The 18,068-nt window shown below is 45.7% G+C and overlaps 2 protein-coding genes across 6 annotated transcripts in view; one reads left to right on the forward strand and one right to left on the reverse strand.

The window, feature by feature from the left end:
* VMP1 (vacuole membrane protein 1) overlaps nt 1–14,592 on the reverse strand; it is a 119,227-nt gene extending 104,635 nt beyond the window's left edge. The window contains exon 1 of one of the 3 annotated variants that reach the window (XM_063146485.1): nt 14,507–14,592. The gene's annotated coding sequence lies outside the window, so the exon portion shown is untranslated. Of the gene's footprint in view, nt 1–7,692; nt 8,057–12,630; nt 12,666–14,506 lie in introns of those variants that run through there. The other 2 variants (XM_063146486.1, XM_063146484.1) reach the window with 2 other exon arrangements.
* A 104-nt stretch (nt 14,593–14,696) lies between these two features.
* On the forward strand, nt 14,697–16,406 carry PTRH2 (peptidyl-tRNA hydrolase 2). Of its 3 annotated transcripts, none has more exons than XM_063146505.1 (2): nt 14,697–14,749; nt 15,726–16,406. In XM_063146505.1, the coding sequence occupies exon 2, from the start codon at nt 15,733–15,735 to the stop codon at nt 16,249–16,251; it is 519 nt and encodes a 172-aa protein (XP_063002575.1). In that variant the 5' UTR covers nt 14,697–14,749; nt 15,726–15,732; the 3' UTR covers nt 16,252–16,406. The 3 variants fall into 3 exon arrangements, with proteins under 3 accessions (XP_063002575.1, XP_063002576.1, XP_063002574.1); XM_063146506.1 differs by having other exon boundaries at nt 14,706–14,725; XM_063146504.1 differs by lacking the exon at nt 14,697–14,749 and adding an exon at nt 14,943–14,995.
* Nucleotides 16,407–18,068: the final 1,662 nt, after the last annotated feature.

Genomic DNA, 18,068 nt, shown 5'->3' on the forward strand with positions numbered 1-18,068 from the left:
TTTGTGAGCCACTTTGGGCGCATTTTGTGGAAAAGTGGAATGGAAATGAAATGAACGCACTCTGGAGGTCTTGAGTGCAAGCTGGAAAAAGGAGCAAGGGCCGTTTATGAACTCAGCATAAAATTGGGGACTAAAGCTGCAATCCTGTTACGCATATTTAGGAACATAGGGAGCTGCTTTATATAGATTTGGACCATGGGTCCATATAGCCCAGTGCAGTGGTGCACCAGGGTATTAAGCAAGTTTTTATCCTGTCCTATCTGGAGATGCTGGAGACTGAAACTAGGATTTTCTGCCGAGAAACTGATCTACTCTCCCACTAGTTACAATGGGGTTTGTCTCAGAGTAAACATGGATCGGACTGTGCTGTAGGGAAGAGGAGGGGCCCTGGTGACCAGAAAGCCCGGCTTGGCTACCAAGGCCAGCCAAAATTTGTAAACCCTTGTGGCTTCAGAGTCAATAGCTCTGCATCATTAGGTCTGCTGGGTTCAAGCATGTTTAATAAAGCAGCATGTTATATACATGCTAACCACCAGAGGGAGCACTACCATATGACCATATGTAACCCAAGCATCTCATTTAAAAAAAAAAATACAGAGGGAAATTCTAGTCCTCATGGTCGCAGAAATGAGTAAGAAAATATTAAAAGTAAAAATACCAAGGAGTGTAAACAAGTAGAATAAAACCTGAGTTCATTACGTTCTCCAAACTCATATGCTGTCTCAAGTTTTAAACGTGGAATCTAGGTAGAGATGTGAAGGCTGGAGGTGGAGGAGGCAGAAAAATTGGGAGGAACAGATTTTTTTAAAATGCTGTTTTCCCATTTTTTCTTTGAGGGATTTTGGGAAAACTGGGAAAAGGGGAGGAGGTGCTTTTCTGAAAGTTTCAGAGGGTTTTCCCCTAAGCTTTCACATCTGTTTCTTTTACGCACTTGACACTACAATTTGTTTTAATGATAGAGCAGGGATAGTAAGGCGTATTAGTAAAGGTACAAGAATTTCTCAGAACACATCGCTGTGGTTTGCACGTCACGGCAACCCAGAGATTGGTTCCTCTTGACAGAGAGAGCAGCAAAAGAAGCCAGGGACTCCCTAACTCTGGTTTGGTTTGGTTAGGGTGACATTTGAACTGAGAATGCTGGCTCACCTATCGCCCTTGACCAGCCAGAATTGTAAATCCGGATTTATTCTTGCATCACAACTCTGGCTTCAGGGGAAGGATCACCCTTTTAAGCCCTACTCCTCAAAGGTATGTACAGGTAGACACATATGAGCTATGCCTGTCACCTTCCAAACAGAGAGGCTTAGACACGAAACTTCCTGAAATATGGTTTGTTCAGTGCAGATCTAGTGCTTAACCATGGTTAACACAAACCATGGTTTACAAACCCACTTCAAACCAGGATTTCTCATCTGGGCTGTCAAAAAAGAGTAACATTTCCCAGACAAAACAACCCATAAACAACCGACAGGTTCACATGTAACAACCCATGGGTTAAAGAACCCGGAGTTCACAGCCCAACAAGAAAATGTAGGTTCTCTTTCTGGGGTGCTCATGGATAACAAATCATGATTTGTTAGCAGGCTTTCATTCACACATCAAGACAACCCAGAATTCAACAACCCATACCATGGGTTAGTGTTATGTACGAACCAGGCCAGAAAGTCCATCAACTCTAAGCAAGGCACCCACGGCACTGTCATCAAAATGACAGCCAAATTGCATGCAAGGCTTCTTCAGCAGAACTGCTCACCCATGCAAGCAGAGCGTCATACACAAATGCAAGACAAAGTATCTGAAACATTTACAGTTTGGGGAGGGAGAATGAAGAGGAAAAAAGAATCTTCCTCATTGTTTTATTTCTGAGTGTCTGGCGCCGTTTACATGAGATGGACGTAGACCTCTCTGCCCACAAGGAGTTCTTTGTGGCCTGTCCGTCAATTTCGACAATGCTCCATTCAGCCCCGTCCCATCTCATAACATTATTTCTTTGGGAAAACAGGGAGCGCTAATTGAAAAAAAATTGTGTTGTTTGCAACAGCAGCAAAGATGGATCGGGCAGATTGGGGGGCGTCACTTTGCAATGAAACCGTGTGTCAAAGCATAGATAGCCAGCATCACTCCACTGCCAATTAGTTTCCGGGCAAAGTACAAAGTGTTGGTCATTACCTTTAAAGCCCTAAATGGTTTAGGTCCAGGTTACCTGCGGGATCGCCTTCTCCCATATAGTCCGCCATGCACACTCAGGTCCTCTGGGGTGAACTTACTTCAGTCAGCTAAAACTAGGCTGACATCAGTTTCCCAGAGGACCTTTTCTTCTGTCTCCCCCAGATTGTGGAACAGCCTGCCGGAGGAGATTCGTAAAATTAACTCTATATGTGATTTTAAGGCAGCTTTAAAGACTAGCCTTTTCCGGCAGGCCTATCCAGATCAATGTTAAATCATGAATTTTTAAGATGTATTGATTCCTGTTCTAATGTTGTTCCCCGCCTCGATCCAAAGGGAGAGGTGGGTAAGAAATAAATTTATTATTATTATTAATTATTATTATTATTATTATTATTATTATTATTATTATTATTATTATCATTCATTCTATCTAAAACTGGACTCTATTTAAGAGAGACAAGTGGGACCTGCAACCAACCGGCCAGCCATGCCCTCTTCTCCTGTATTCCATTCCATCTCCTCACAATTGTTAGTCAGCATTCTGTATCCACTGGACATACTCAGTCCTCATTGGGGGTTTGGGGGATTCCCTCCAACCCTTGGAGGGGGTCAGGTGTTGTTGGGGTGCGTGGCTTCTGCAAACCTCGAGATCCCATCAAGCCTGATGATATTCCACCATTTTTCCTCTTTCAAGGAACCCAAGGCGGCTTACATGGTCCTCCTCCTCTGAATTTTATCTTCACAACCACCCTTTGAGGTAGGTTAGGCTGAGAGTCAGTGATGGGCCCAAAGTCCACCCAGTGCGCTTCATAGCCAAGCAGGGACTAGAACCCGGATCTCCGAAGTCCCAGTCCAGCACTCTAACCACGTCACCACACTGACTCTGAACATCCACTTGGGCCTGGATGGAGCTGTTATTTTATTTATTCAGTACTGAAACTTATATACTGATCAATACAATATAATATCTAAGTGATATGTCTTTCCATTCAAGGAGAAACGGACTATTAGATAGTTGAGACTTTACGGACGGGAAATTTTTGGTGAACGTTAGAATGGTAAGTGTTTCAACGGCACACCTTGTTTAATCAATATTATTGATTTAGAACGTGTCTTAATTGAATGTTTCTCCCCCCCCCCCGGCCAACTTTACTATTCAAGCCTTGGATGTTGTGCTGTTTAGTTTTTAAATGCAAACATAATAATATGACTAGTTAAAAAAAGACTGGCTTCTCTAAACTTGGGATGCTACTGTGTTGACAGCGTGGAGGTTTGAAGAGCCACAAACCTTGCCACAAGGTCACGCGTGGGCAACCTGGCGCATATCAGATATCACGCCTGTACTAAGTGCAGAGAGCAAGAGCAAAAATCTTTACAGACTCGCTTTGTTCTCTGCGAAACCTTACGGAGAGCCAATGTTTTACTCGGGCCGTGAGCTTAAGAACTTCTAAATCAGTACTCTAGACATGCTAGACTACAACTCCCATTCAATTTGAAACAAAGGATCAATAAAACCAGTGGCTGGTCAGTTGAGGAAGGCTTCCTGGAAAAGAGTTGTTTTCAAGAGGTGCCGGAAGCAGCTTAGTGTTGACGCCTGCCTGACCTCAAGGGGCAGGGAGTTCCAAAGAGAAGGGGCCACCACACTGAAGGCTCTTCTCCTGGTGAACTCCAAACGGACCATAGGCCCATGTGAGACCACCTGGAGCATGCCCTCAGTTGACCTCAGGTTGATAGGGGAGAAGGTGCTCTCTCAGGTATCCTGGTCCCAAGTTGTTTAGGGCTTTGTACACTAGTACCAAAAATTTAAACCTGGCCTGGTAGCCAATAGGCAGCCAGTGCAATTCCCTCAGCAAAGGTGGCAGCTCCTGACAACAGCCGAGCTGCTGCGTTCTGCAGTAGTTCCAGCTTCCAGAGCAGCCTTAAGGGCAGCCCCACATGGAGCGCATTGCAGTAATCCAGACTTGAGGTTACTAATAACACAATAATAGTTAGATTATGTATGGGGTTTTTTTGTGCCCTTTAATTGTTCTTTTAAACTGTATTTCGAAGGAGAATAAAATTACGTGGGGCGTAAAAGAAAACAAACCGGCTCAATCATCTAAAGGACAGCTCTTGAAATATTTCAACATCTCTCTCGTACGGCCTCTTCCTCAACACTGAATCCATTGTGACACCCTCTTTAAAAGCAAAGGTGTAACCTACTTCTAGGACCTCTTCCACCAGGTGGAGTCCAATGTTCTAGGGCACATACCTCACATGGCGCTTTGGACAGGCCTGTTAAACCAGTTCACCCAATGTGGACCGACAGTAGGCAGGAGTGTACAGAAGATAGATCAAGACCTAGTAGTAAATCTCAAGGCGATTTGCACTAAATTGCAGCTACTTGCCTGAAACTTAAGAATATAAGACGTGCTATGTTGGATCAGACCAAAGGGTGCTTCTTGTCCAGCATTCGGTTCACACAGTGACCAGCCCAGCTGTCTGTGGGAAGTCCACATTGGACATATGTGCAATAGCATCCTCCCACCCATGTTCCCCAGCAACTGGTGTAACATAGGCATACTGCCTCTGATAATGGAGGTTACACTAAGCCACCAGGACTAGTAATTTTTGTGAACCGCCCAGAGAGCTTCGGCTATTGGGCGGTATAAAAATGTAATAAATAAATAGTAGCCATTGATAGCCTTCTCCTCCAGGTATTTATCCAACCCCCTTTTAAACCCATCCAAATGGGTGGCCATCACTCCATCTTAGAGTAGTGAATTCCATAATTTAACTCTGTGCTGTGTGAAGCAGTCCTTCCTTTGAACTGCCCTGAATCTCCCACCTATCAGCTTCATAGGATGACCCCCCGGGTTCTAGTATTATGAGAAAGGCTACAGGGGTGCAATGGATGACTATCAAGGAAAGAGCCTTTTCTGTAGCACCCCCCTATTTGTTGAATGCCCTTCCCGGAGAGATCTGCCTGGCATCTTTACTGTACACATTTAAACACCAAATTAAGATCTTCCTCTTCCAGATGGCACAGAAACTTTAGTGTGCTGCTCTGATTATTAACTTCACTGCTGGCACTTTAATATTTTCATCAATTGTATCCATGGTTTGGGTTATCATTTTATTGTTTTGGAGGTATTTTAATGGTTGCAAACCCTAGTGGATTTGCCAGTTCAGCGGCATATACATTTAATAAAGAATAGACTGACAAGAATTTCTGTCTCCCAGTTATTTAACAAGGCAACAACAACAAAACACACACACACACAAATTATACTGCTGAAATGAAGAGAGTTTGGAGTAGCTGGGAGTACGGGGTTGCTGGTTTTTGTGAAACACTGTGAGCTCCGTGCAGTTCTGATACGTAAGACAAATTCCTGGACTCAGAATTCTTTAATTCCTTTGCACTAGGCACTGGCTGATGGATCTTGGGATTCTAATAAAAAACAAAAGCAAGCTGGAAGTCCCACCCTAGAGGCATTCAAGAGGCAACCATCTGTCAGGGATCCTTTAAGGTGGATTCCTGCATTGAGCAGGGGGTTGGACTAGATGGCCTTAGAGGACCCTTCCAACTCTACTATTCTGATTCTATCAACTCCTATCCTAGGAAACATACTTAAGTAATGCTCTCTATTGCTAGGCAAATGATTTGTCAGGAAATATTCTAATCACGTAGCTCTTGATAAGCATACCAGAACACAGCTTGATAAACATACCAGAACACAGCTTAAGAACAGTGTTTTATAGTAACTAGGATTTCTTAGAAAACAGAACCGTTATCACCAAAACCACATTTAAGAACAAGTCGAAATGCTACGCTCATTATAGGATATAGCAAGAAAAAGAAAAAACAAATAACTGTTCTATAATTAAAATAGTGGGTTCTCTCCTCGTTCCCTGCTCCCTGACCCCAAGCACATCTGGTGGAATATTTCAGGTAGTACTGAACAGACCTGGGGGGTGGAAAACACATTTTAAAATCCCTAGGCACCACAGTTGCATTTTTAGGGGTTTGAGTGAGAAGGCATTTAGGATTTTCCTACCCTGATCCCAGAATAGACAAGCAGACTTCCTAACATATAATCGTTACATACTACATACAAGTTGCCTGGTTAAAATAAGCCCCAAAAGTCATGTTTCCCAACGGAGTGTTAATATACCTTGTAGGCGCCTTCGTCTTGGAGGTTTCAAACCAACCAGTCGGCTGTCTAAAAAGATGGAACTTTAAGTGTGGTCTACAAAACCCAGAATGAGAGAGAAACGACCAAGAATGCGAAAGGACGCTAATCGGTTCTACAAGGTTAACACAAGAGGTTTCTTAATGAGCTATAATAGTAAAAGATGGACTTGGGTATTTTTAGCACGATGAACACCCAAAAGGGGGGGGGGAAACCAATTAGACCAAAAATTAGAACATCTCCAAAAGGCATTCCAAAGTGGCACAGAATGGCCCGGGAACAGGATACTTTAGCAGCAAAGGGAACGCAAGTCCTATATCAGGATACTGCCCTACTTAGAACTGCTCATTCTGCAAAGAAAAGAACAATTTAGAAGCTTTCAAATGTCTACTTAGTTCAGGGGCATACTTAGAAACGGGGAGGAAAGTTTTGTTTTGCTCTCTCCGTGTGTGCGTGTGTGTATGTGTGTGTTTTACAGGCCTAGTTGGGATAATCCGGGATCTGAGCTCCAAATGTTTTGGACTGCAACTCTCAAAACCCCAGCAAGGAGAGCCAAATAGTTAGGGATTATGGCAGTTCTAGTCTGGAGGAGGGTAAAGTCTAACATGAAGCTGCAGGTAAAACGTGACAAAAGATAAAAGCTGTCAAACGTATAATTGTCCCAAAGATCTCTGCATTCGTCCTGTGTAACCTAAAAAGTGGTGGACCCCCAATATTAAAAAACAACAACAACAACCTTTTGGGGATACCCTGTTCTTCCTTGCCAGTGGTATTTAGGTGACTATTTTACAAGTAAAGCACAATATATGAAGCCGTCTCCAAAACACTGACTGGGTTCGCATGTCACAATAACCCATGATGGGTTAAATATGCCATGATGGCTTATTTAACCCATCATGGGTTATCATGTTGTCCGTTGGGAAGCTTTTAATCCACAATGTGTTTATTTACCCATCCACCCAAATAAAGCTCCCTGTATTATTTATTTTATGCATCTATACCTACAAGCCTTCAACCAAACAGTTCCCAGGATGGCTCAAGGTTGAATTAAAATTAAAATCAGTACACAGGTCAACCCAAGTGTTAAAATAGTAATGACCAGCAAATAAAAGCAGCAGAAAGCAGGTGAGTCTCCCGAGGGAGGGAATTCCATAAAAGAGGGTGCCACCACTGAAAAGGCCCTCTCTCTGGTTGCCAGTGAAATTGCCCCAGATGGCAGATGTACCCAAGGGAGAGTCTTACTCAATGACCTCAACACACAGGCAGTTGAATGTAGGAACAGGCACTCCCTTCAGAGACCCAGGTCACAACCTGTATCTATTTTGACACACTTTCAGACCCTCTTCACTACCGTAGGATTGAAGGAATTCTTGTATACTTAAAAAAAAGAAGAAAATAATGCATTTGTCCAAATCAGGCAGTTCTCATGAGTTGTTGCAAACAGCTACAGAACCACTCTGCTTGAAAAAAGCAAAATTCAATCCTCACCAGCAAGGTAACCCTCTGAAAAGGGCACTGGAGAAGTTAGATATCCTTAGATGACCTCTTGGGACGACAGGTGGTGGTTTCATCTGAAGATCAACTATCAGAGAAGTTTAGCTATCCGTACGAACAACACACAGCAAAGTGCTCAATTTGTTTTTCTAGTATTTCCCCCATAACTTTGTCACGCCGTTGTGCTGCCAAGTGATGTCCCAACACAGTGTAAACATGGCATAAAGATGAGATGTTGGAAGGCTGAGTGAGGAGACGAGACCAAGAATCCTTAACATATTGCTTATAAGCACGTCATGTTTCCCTTCTCAGGTTTCCCCATTCATTGCTCTGCTTGCCAATGTCACAACAGCCTCCTCTCAGAAGTGGAAGAGGTGCCAACGTTTGGAGAAAGGGGGGAACGAGACTCATATTTCCGATTGTGCAATGGGTCACGTTCCCTTGACATCCTTATTAATCTGGGCCAAGTCAATATGTCACGTTCCCTTGACATCCCTATTAATCTGGGCCAAGCCAAACACCCTACATTTTACATGGCTGAGGTTAGCAGTTCCATAGAATGGTATTAACTAAACTCTTCGTTCAGGGGTGTTGAATCCCTTTCCTCTGAGGGCCAAATTACTTTTTTGGAGTGGTTCCCGGGGTTTGGCTCCAAAGGGGTTGGCATCAAAATACCAAAAATTCCAGCATATTTTAGGTTAAGGCTCTTAGTAACTAAGCCTAAAGAAAGGAATTTTGACTTTTAAAAATGGGCGGGGGGAGGGAAATGTGGGCTCAGGCAGGTTCATACAAGTGAAGGTAGCTTTTCAACAACATGCCCCCAACAACTGGGATGCAGAGATACACTGCTTCTGTATCTGGAGGTTTTATTTCGCTACCAGGGAAAAACAGCTGTTGACTTCCTCTTCCACAGAGTTGGTTTATTCTCTTTTTAAAGCCACCTAAACCAGGGTCTACCAGCTCATCTTTTGGTACTGCCATGAAATCCATCTATCCAGACCCAAGTAAGCCAGGACCAAGCTCTTAAGTGGAGGTCTGCCCTGTTTTTTCAATCACTTTTTAGCTGGAGATGCCGGAGCTGTTCTGAAGCCATAGTATGCACTCCGCCACTGAACTTACGAAACAACCTGCACGTATGGGCTAAAGGGCCCGTGGACGAACCTATGACTTCGCAGGAGAGAAATGACTAGCAACCCCTTCAAACACATAGGCCTTTGCTGGGCTAGGAAGGCAGCCAAGTGGTTCTATCACACCTCCCAACTGGCCTTCCACCTTTGCGAAATCCCACTCCGGAACGGTCCGCTGTCAACAAATAGAATATTACACCAGGAAGGCTGTTGGCCTGGCCCAAAATGGTTGTCCTGACCTGAGCGAACAAAAACCAGGTGAGAAGGTTCCAGGGAAAAATGCCCAGCTACGCCATCAGTAGCTGCTCTGGAGGGGGACTCCAAACAGAAGCACGCCCTCCGGCATAATTAGGTCTCATTCCCCCTCCAAATTAGTTTTGAATCGCAACAAGTGGTGTCAGAAGACTGCATAGCAAACACTTCAGGGTGCGATGCAACATCCTCTGATCCAAGCCAGGCCATTAAATCCACCGAGGGCAGTATTGCCAACACTAACTGGCAGCATCTCTCTAGGGTTGCAGAAAGAAGTCGTTCCTAGCCTGCCATGGAAATGTCGTGGATCGAATTCAGGACCTCCCCACCAGCAAAGCAGGGGCTCAGTCACTCCACAATGGCCTTTCCCCAGGGACTAGCCGATGCGTCTTCTCACAGCTGCCCTACTTCATCAAGTCACATACCACAATCTATTTGACGGCCCTATATTGCAGACCACTCATTCTGAGTGTTCAGCCTCCGCTGCGGTGAGCGGCTGATTCTGCCCCGTCCTGCTTCAGATGAGATTAGATCATTCAATCGCTTCCGATACTGAAATACACCAGAACTAACGGCCTTGAGGAGGATACCCGTTGTATCCCTGATGAATCACTGCTTTGGGCTTGCTAAACATAGCCCCCAATTTCAATTTGGGTTGTGTGTGTGTGTGTGTGTGCACAGGCCTCTGCAGTTAGGAGTCTTGAGAAATACAAAGAGGCACGGCTTTTTCCTCTCTTCCTCCCTAACCATCTCTTAGTGAGACGGGGCTATATTTAGCTCATGAATTCAGTTCCTCACAAGTCAGACCCAGCGGTTTCAAAAAACACTGCACTCTTCCCTTAACCTCGAGCAATCTTCTTTTCCATCCTGCAGTAATGAAAAATCCCCCCAAAAACCCAAATGCATTGCATCTGGGAAGAGATGAGCCAACTCAGATACAGCAAACGCAAGACTGGCATACTTTGAGGGCACAATCCTATGCGTATTTAATGTCCCAGTTGTAGGACTTTTTTCTGTCTAACCATGCATAGGATTGCATTTTTAGTCTCTGGGTACATTTTCACATCTAATACAGGAATGTTAAAGGGACAGGATTCACCTCAACTACCTGATGTGTAACGTCCTATACCTTAATCTACCCCACTCTATTCCCTTATGCTTTTATTGTTAACCTCCCCCCCAAAAAAGTTCAACAGAACACAAATACAAAAATGACATAGCTAATGCTGAAAAATAATAACGGGGGGGGGGGAAGATTATTTGAAATGCGCATAGGAAAAGCAAAGAGATTTCGGGGCGGAACAAAAAGATTCTCAGCACGGTTTAAAAGACTCACTGTTGTATATACTGGAAATTAACAATGCAAATATATCCATGTTTATTCAGAAGTCTGTCCCACTATGCTCAACAGGGCTCTCTCCCTGGCATGTATGTTTAAGTTGACAGCCTAAACTACATAAAAAAACAGTGGATTAAGAGATTGGTCATTACTTTTTAAATATATTGTCATAATAATTAGACGAGAGTTATTAAGAGGTCAAACTGTGACACAGTTTGCTCTGCCATCAAATATTTATTATCATTATTATTATTTATTACATTTATATACCACCCTATAGCCGAAGCTCTCTGGGCAGTTTACAAAAGGATGCATAAAGCACGTTTGACATGCTCAGAGAACTTCACATATGCTCTCTGCACCTTTTAGGAAGCACTAGTCTTCGCTTTTTTAAGACTTGGAACAGTCAGAGTCTTTTTGAGTAGCCCCGTTACCATTTTAATCTGTTGTGTTAGTCGGCCTGCCTTATTTTATTATATCGGCTGTACTTTAATTGTACCTTAAACATACCTTCCCGGGGCAATTAAAGAAGTAGCTTATGTCAAAGGTGCAAGAGAGAAATGAATAAATGTTCCTGATAAGGCCAATAGCACCGACTGCTAAGGGTGCTTGTCTAAAGAAACTCAGTGGGTTCACGTCCAAGGCTGAGTGGTACAGTGTATGCTTTGCATCTGGAAGGCCCCAGGTTCGATTCCCGGCATCTCCAGGTAGAGCTGGGAAAATTCCTGCCTGAAACCCTAGAGCCACTGCTGTTCAGGGTTGACGATACTGAACTACACGAACTCACGGTCTGACTCAGTGCAAAGCAGCTTCCTATGTTTCTAAGACGAGATCTGAACTGGCTCTTAGCTCACGTTCTTTACTACTGTTCCGTTTGCCGCACACAGACTATCAAAGAAACACAAGGGAAAAACTGTAGAATGACCAAGGAACCAGCAATTGGAGAAAGGATGTGTAGTCACCTGGGGAGATACGGAAGACTGACATGCAACCTCACTGGGATCCCTGCTTTGAGAGACTCCTGTTTAACAGGAAAACACATATACGAACAGCCATATTAGCCTTTTGGATTCTTGAAGGAGACTTTGTACCAGTTGAGCAATTACTTTTTAAACACTACGTGTTCACCATAAGACGACGTGTTCTTCAGACACACAAAGCAGAGCTATCATCAAGGAACGCATTGAGACCAAGGATTGGTAGGTTGTGTACAGAACAGATGACACAGCGTCATGTTTTTTGAAAGCATTTGTAAACGTTATCAGATGCTTATGCTCTTATTTCTCACCTTTCCAGACCATCTCCTAGCAAAGCTCCGGAAGTAGGTTGACTCTTCTGAACCTGCACAGTGGCAGAACTATAACGTGCAAAACAAGAACAGATCACCCCAACCACCCAATAAAGCAAATTCGAGAAAGCAAAGACCTGCCCGGAGTTGACAACTGGTGCACCATAGGGCTAAGGGCACAATCCTATGTATGTTGAGACAGAAAAAAAAATCCTACAACTCCCAGCATTCCCTAGCCAGCATGACTGGCTGGGGAATGCTGGGTGTTTCACAACTTTTTTCCTGTCTAAACCTGCATAGAACTGCTTGTAAGAACGAGAAGCAGATGAAAAATGGAGTTCCTTGTGAATCCCGTAATTCCAAAGCTGGCTGTGGCATTCTGGGAGTTGTAGGACTATTTTTGTCTAAACAGGCACAGGATTGCGCCCTAAGACTATTAGCTGGGAAGAGTCCTATTCAAATCTTGCCTACGCCCAGTGACTAGACAGTCTTTGTAAGTCTGAGCTTCAACACTTATCTATAATCTGGGCAGGATACTACTGACCTAGCCTGGCAGGGCTGTTGCAAAGTCTGCTGAGAGAACACAAACAATTTGTGGGGGGTAAACGCTCACACACCACCAGACTAATGCTGAGTCTTTGAACTGTCCTTGCCACTACTTTGTGAGGTATGTTCTCCACCTGCACGCAAGCGATTCTAACCTCGGCAATATACCCTTCAAAACAGAATACGTAAACCAGCATCGCAGACCGATCCTGAACTTTTTTCCCTTTTATTCGCAAGCCTCACCAACTTTTAACAGGGGATCTTTCTTAGAAAGTAGCCTTCAGGCTTGGCTTAGTGGGAACGATACAAGATTTATACACTAGAGGGAGCAAAGGGGAAGGAGAGCTCGTCCAGGTGTGAAAACTCCTGAAGAGGAGATATATTCTACCTGAAGCTAACCTTTAGAGGAGAGGGGACTGCAATGGCTGTCACTCATTACAGCCTTAGTTGGGGGAGGGGGTATTCCCAGCATCACAATCCCCCCCATTTTTTTTGTAGAGTTTAAGGATTGTTTTGCTACCAAAATAGGGCAGGAGATCCAGGAGGAAAGATGAATCCCTTTATTAAGAACACCAGAAATAGTTTAATTGACACCTTAGTGGTGGTGGCGATATCAGGCATGGCATTATTTGGGCAGATCTCAATAACGGACACCCCTGTTGACACCTTAGCAATGGACATGTTTGTGGGGAGGGCACACCCAGAAACAGGCTGAAACTTTTGTTTTCTGGGGGCAAAGAAGAAGAAATTAGGATCACCTATATAGGTTTGTTAAAGTGCAGGAAAACGCTTGACCGTCTCTGCCATATTTCAACCTCTCTAGTCTTTTCAGGTGACCGGAAGAGGGAATTTCAGCAGATGCACGTTCTCTAATCCAGACAGCACTACGTTATGACAAGCTGTGACAGCATACAACTTTATCTAGCAAGGTGCTTTCTCACAATGTTGTGCAACCTACAACCTATGGCTTTTTTCAGTGTGATTATAAAAGAGGGGATTTTGGCAAGTCTCTTCCCCCAACCCTGGTGCATCACACTCAGTTTCAGCATGAAAGAAAACCAAGTGCAAAACCTTCTGTACCTTTTAGAGTTGGGCATGGCTTTTCTCCCCCTTCCTCCTCATCGACAACAACAAGTCTTCCCCAGCCTGGTGCACCCCTCCAGATGTTTTGATTGCAATTCCCATTATCCCCACTCCTGCTCATGTTGACCAGGGGTGATGGGAGTCAACCCCACCTGGAAAACACCAGGCTGGGAAGGGCTGAGTGTCACGTAAGTAGCGGAATTCACCTCTTTTCAGTCATTAGGAGCAATGAAGTACAACAATTGCCTTACCAACACACAAGTCAGGAAAGACGTTCCTGATAAATAATCAATGACTGTATGTCAGGAAAGTCACTCCTGACAAATAATCATTGTATCACCTCCAACCTTAACCCCACACATACACACAAATCTTCACAACAAAAAACCTCAACACATAAATGCCTCCGCTGGAATTTCAGCCTCTATTAACTGCTTTTCTCGCTTTTCCCGCACTGCCAGCATCTAGACAAGGGCCTGCTCCTTGTATTTATTTAAAAGACGTGCACATTCAAAAAGGCAAAAACCAGTATAGAAATGACAACAGCAACTGGTTCCATGACACCAAAACACCTGCAGACACTGATGATTGAGACAGATATAAAAAAAGGAGGGAGGGAGAAGCTGAGACATTGCCCCTGTTTTAGAGGTGAGAGACAGGAGGGAGGCGAAGGGGGGCAGGATTTGAACTCAGAGCCGGCACTCTCTCTAACTCAGGCCCCATCCTCTGCCCTCCACAGCGAGGCCACATGAAGGGCCCCTGCCTGGACCGACGGAGGAGGAGGAGGAGGAGACCCCAGCCCACCTCCAACCCAGGCACCAGGGCCCCCTTCTTTTGGGGGTGGACCCCCTAATTCTATGAGGGGGGAAACTATTCTGTGAGGGGAAATCCCCCCTGCTTCTCTCATGACAGAGAAAACCTCGTAAATGGACGAGGGGGGGATTTCTTTTTAAAAAGGGGGGGTCCGCGTTCGCTTCGCCAGCCTCGTGTCCCTCATGGGGACCCGTTGGCAGTTGCCTCAGGCCCTCTCATTTACCTCAGTGACCCACACGCGGCAGCGGCGGCGGCTCCGTCCGGCTTCAGCTTCTTCCCCACCGGCAACTGCTGCTTCTGCTATTCCTCCGCCTCCTCCTGGTCTCGGGCCAACCCGGAAGTCGGGGGAGGGGTCTCCGCCCGGCTCCGCCCACCCACCGGAAGTTTCTGTTTTCTCGTCACTTCCGACCACACTCGCGCTGTCGTCATTTCCTGTAAGAAGGTAAAGTGGACCCAAAGAAAAGTGGTGAGCGAAATGTGGGGGGGGGGTGAGTGGGAGGGGGGGTGAGTGGCTGACGCGTGGAGACGTCACTCGTAGGCCGTGGGCGTAGGGGGGTGGGCGGCGATGCGACGTGACGCTCGAGGGCGGCACGCGCTCCGTTGTGATTGGCCGGGAGCGTTTGTGATGTCAGGGGCCGGTTCCCAACGTGGTCGTTGCGCTGAGGCTGACCTGAGGGGACGAGGAGGCGGCATCGACGATGACCCGGGCCCGGTGAGGAGAACCGGTGGCGGCCCAGCGTGGAGGCCGGGTGGGTGGCTGTGTGGGTGGGCGGGTGGACGGGAGAAGAACGCTTGTGAATCAGGTTAAGATATGTTAATTTATGTAAAAATCCCGCAAAATATGGTAAAAATGTCGGGAAATGGCCAGAAAAGGAAATTTTGTGAAGGAATTCCCCCCCTTTTTTCATTTTTTTTAAAAAAATGCTCATATTTGCATACGCCAATTCAGTTTGGGGGGGGTGTTGTGTTTGTCCAGAAACTACAATTCCCATCTTCTCCCTGACTGCCTGTGGCATTTCTCCCGCTCTTAACGGCCCACGTGGCTGGAGGGAGCCTCCCTGCTTCATCCTCCCGGCAGCCCCTGCGAGGGAGGCTCCATGAGGGACTGGAGCAACTTGACCTGAACGTGACCTGCCCGAAGTCGCTCTGGGTCTCCTGGCGAAGGGAGGATTTGAACTGGAGCCCTACAAACACAGGAAGGAGCTTCTTGGTTTCCATCTAGCCCAATACTGACCACGTGGACGGGCGTGTGACCCTATGTAGAAATGCCAAGGATTGGACCCAGGGGGTGGGTTTCTCCATGCAAAAACAGGCGCTGTGTTACAGCCCTTTCCCGTACCCAGTTCAAACTCTCCAATATGAGCATGTCGGCTTTGTGAGTGTGAAGGCTGAGCCTTCTTGTCTTCCAAGCTCTTAACGTTTCTTTTGTCCTTGGTCTCCAGATGTGCTATGGATTATCTTCCTAAACCTGGTCTTTTCAGCATAATCGCTGGAGTTGCCTGTGGGGTATGCCTCGGCTGGGGCATTCGCGCCCGCTTCGTCCGGCCGTCCAATATCAAAATGGTCCTGACTGCCAACGAACTGGGCAACGAAGCCAGCGTGATGGGCGAGTCTGGAGAATTCAAGATGGTGATGGTTGTCCGGAACGACCTGAAGATGGGCAAAGGCAAAGTGGCCGCCCAGTGTTCCCACGCGGCGGTTTCGGCCTACAAACAAGTCCAGCGCCGAAACCCCGAACTTCTCAAGCAGTGGGAGTATTGTGGGCAGCCCAAAGTGGTTCTCAAGGCTCCCGATGAGGAAACACTTGTTCAGCTCCTGGCTGAGGCTCAAGGGCTTGGCTTGACGGTGAGCTTAATCCAAGACGCAGGCCGCACTCAGATAGCCCCTGGCTCGCGGACTGTGCTGGGCATCGGACCAGGACTGGCTGAGATCGTGGACAAAGTTTCCGGACATTTAAAACTCTACTGAGTCTGTCGTGTGCGGCGGAAATATTAGAAAATCAAGAGTGAATTTAAAACAAAAATTGGAAAGCCCACAAAACGCCAAAAACAATGACGATCAAATTCAATCATGTTTTCCCCCATTGTCCTCATTTGGTATACATAAAACACACCACGTATCTACCCAGGCTGTATGCTTTTGTTTTAAGCTAATTTAACATGAGCTTTGTCTTTATATTCCCAGAAGGTTGTTGATATACCTTTTTTTTTAAAGGGATTTATCTATTGGCACTGCTGTAAGTGCAGTGTGGAATCTGGGGCAGACTTTATGGTTGTTTTTCCAGAAACCTGAGAATCGGGTCTTTGAAATCTTCAGTCTGAATGGGGACGAGCGTAGCAAGGCAGGAGACATTCCTATTAATGGTTCAAACTGGAAGCACTGGAGGGACGACAAGGATTAAGCCATCTGTTATTAAGTTGACTTCTATATACACCTAAAATATGGTCTGAAGAGGTGTGGCCTCTAGCACAATGCCTGATATAAACACCATGGGTTATGAAGTGGCCTTTGGCTCACACGTCCTTGTAGCTCTACAATAGCAGCACCTTGATACTCAAGAAGTAAATCTTGCAGCAGCGCGCGACTCCTTTCTGATGAAACAAAATTAATCTGTTAAGTAGCTAACAGCAGCTCCTGAGCAATCCACTCCGAAGAAATTGCAGAGTCGTAGTACAGGAGACTGCTGTGATTTGACCTAGGCCATGTCTCCAAAACGTCGTATAGGTGGGGCATAGCTTTTCTCCAGGTTTAAACTAGAGGCACATTCAAGAGGTTTTTTTTAAATGCACTTTTTCCCCTTGAGCTCCCAGAACCAATGGGGCAGGCATTTTGCCATAGCCACAGAGCAGTCCTATGTATGTTTACCCGGCAGAAAGTTCCACTGGACCTTGTTGGGCCTACTCCCACTAACGGAAAATCCGATGCACCGTCTCAACTTGAAAGCAAATCCAACTGTTTTTAGTGACATTTACTTGTAAGTGAAGGATGTAGAGCAGGGATGCGAGGGCCGCATCAGGCAGTGCTAGAGAGCTGCACAGGTGTGTAGTCTGTACACACATGCACAAGGACTGAGGAATCCCTTCTCTCCACAATCTCGCAACACAGGTTCAGAAAGCAGTGTTAGAACATCAGGGAAGTCTAACCGGCCGCCAGAAATGGCTTGCACTTTTTGCAGCCTTAAAATTGCTTTGTCCTGCCCCTTTGGAAAATGGGACTCAGGGAGGGGATAATGGGTATCGGGTTTCCCTGCCTCTCAGCTCTTATCATGGGCTCACTCAAGCAGCTGTGAGACTAGCCTTGAAATCCCTGCAATGGGAATTGGCATTCCAAAAGGGTTCACGTTCTTTTGCTGGGGGATGGGAGAGTATTATTTTGGATACCGCAGTGATCCAGGTTTCACATATTTCTATAGGTTTATACCCCTGCCTGTCTCCTCTCCACATGCTTTCTTACGAGGGAGTTTCAGTTTGCGAAGTTAGCAGATGAGGTTTACAGCAGAGTGCCGTCGTGCAAAGGCGGTGAATTTGCAACTGAAGACATACCGCCATCGCTCCTTCCTGAATTTGTGCTGCTCTGTTGTACTTGAGCCACAAACGCTTTGGGTGCTTTCAGCAAGAAAACAGGCAGCTGAGTTAGGACAGAGCAGTGAAGAAGGGCGAATCAGCCCCCACAACCTGGATTGGATGAATGTCCTATTGCTGCTATTTAGAAAAAGGTCAGTCACTTGCTGGTATGATGATGATGAATAATCTAGGTCACCTTCAGGTAAAAACGAGAGGTTAACT

The sequence above is a fragment of the Elgaria multicarinata genome, chromosome 22 (genome assembly GCF_023053635.1).
Source record: "Elgaria multicarinata webbii isolate HBS135686 ecotype San Diego chromosome 22, rElgMul1.1.pri, whole genome shotgun sequence".
Classification (NCBI taxonomy): domain Eukaryota; kingdom Metazoa; phylum Chordata; class Lepidosauria; order Squamata; family Anguidae; genus Elgaria; species Elgaria multicarinata.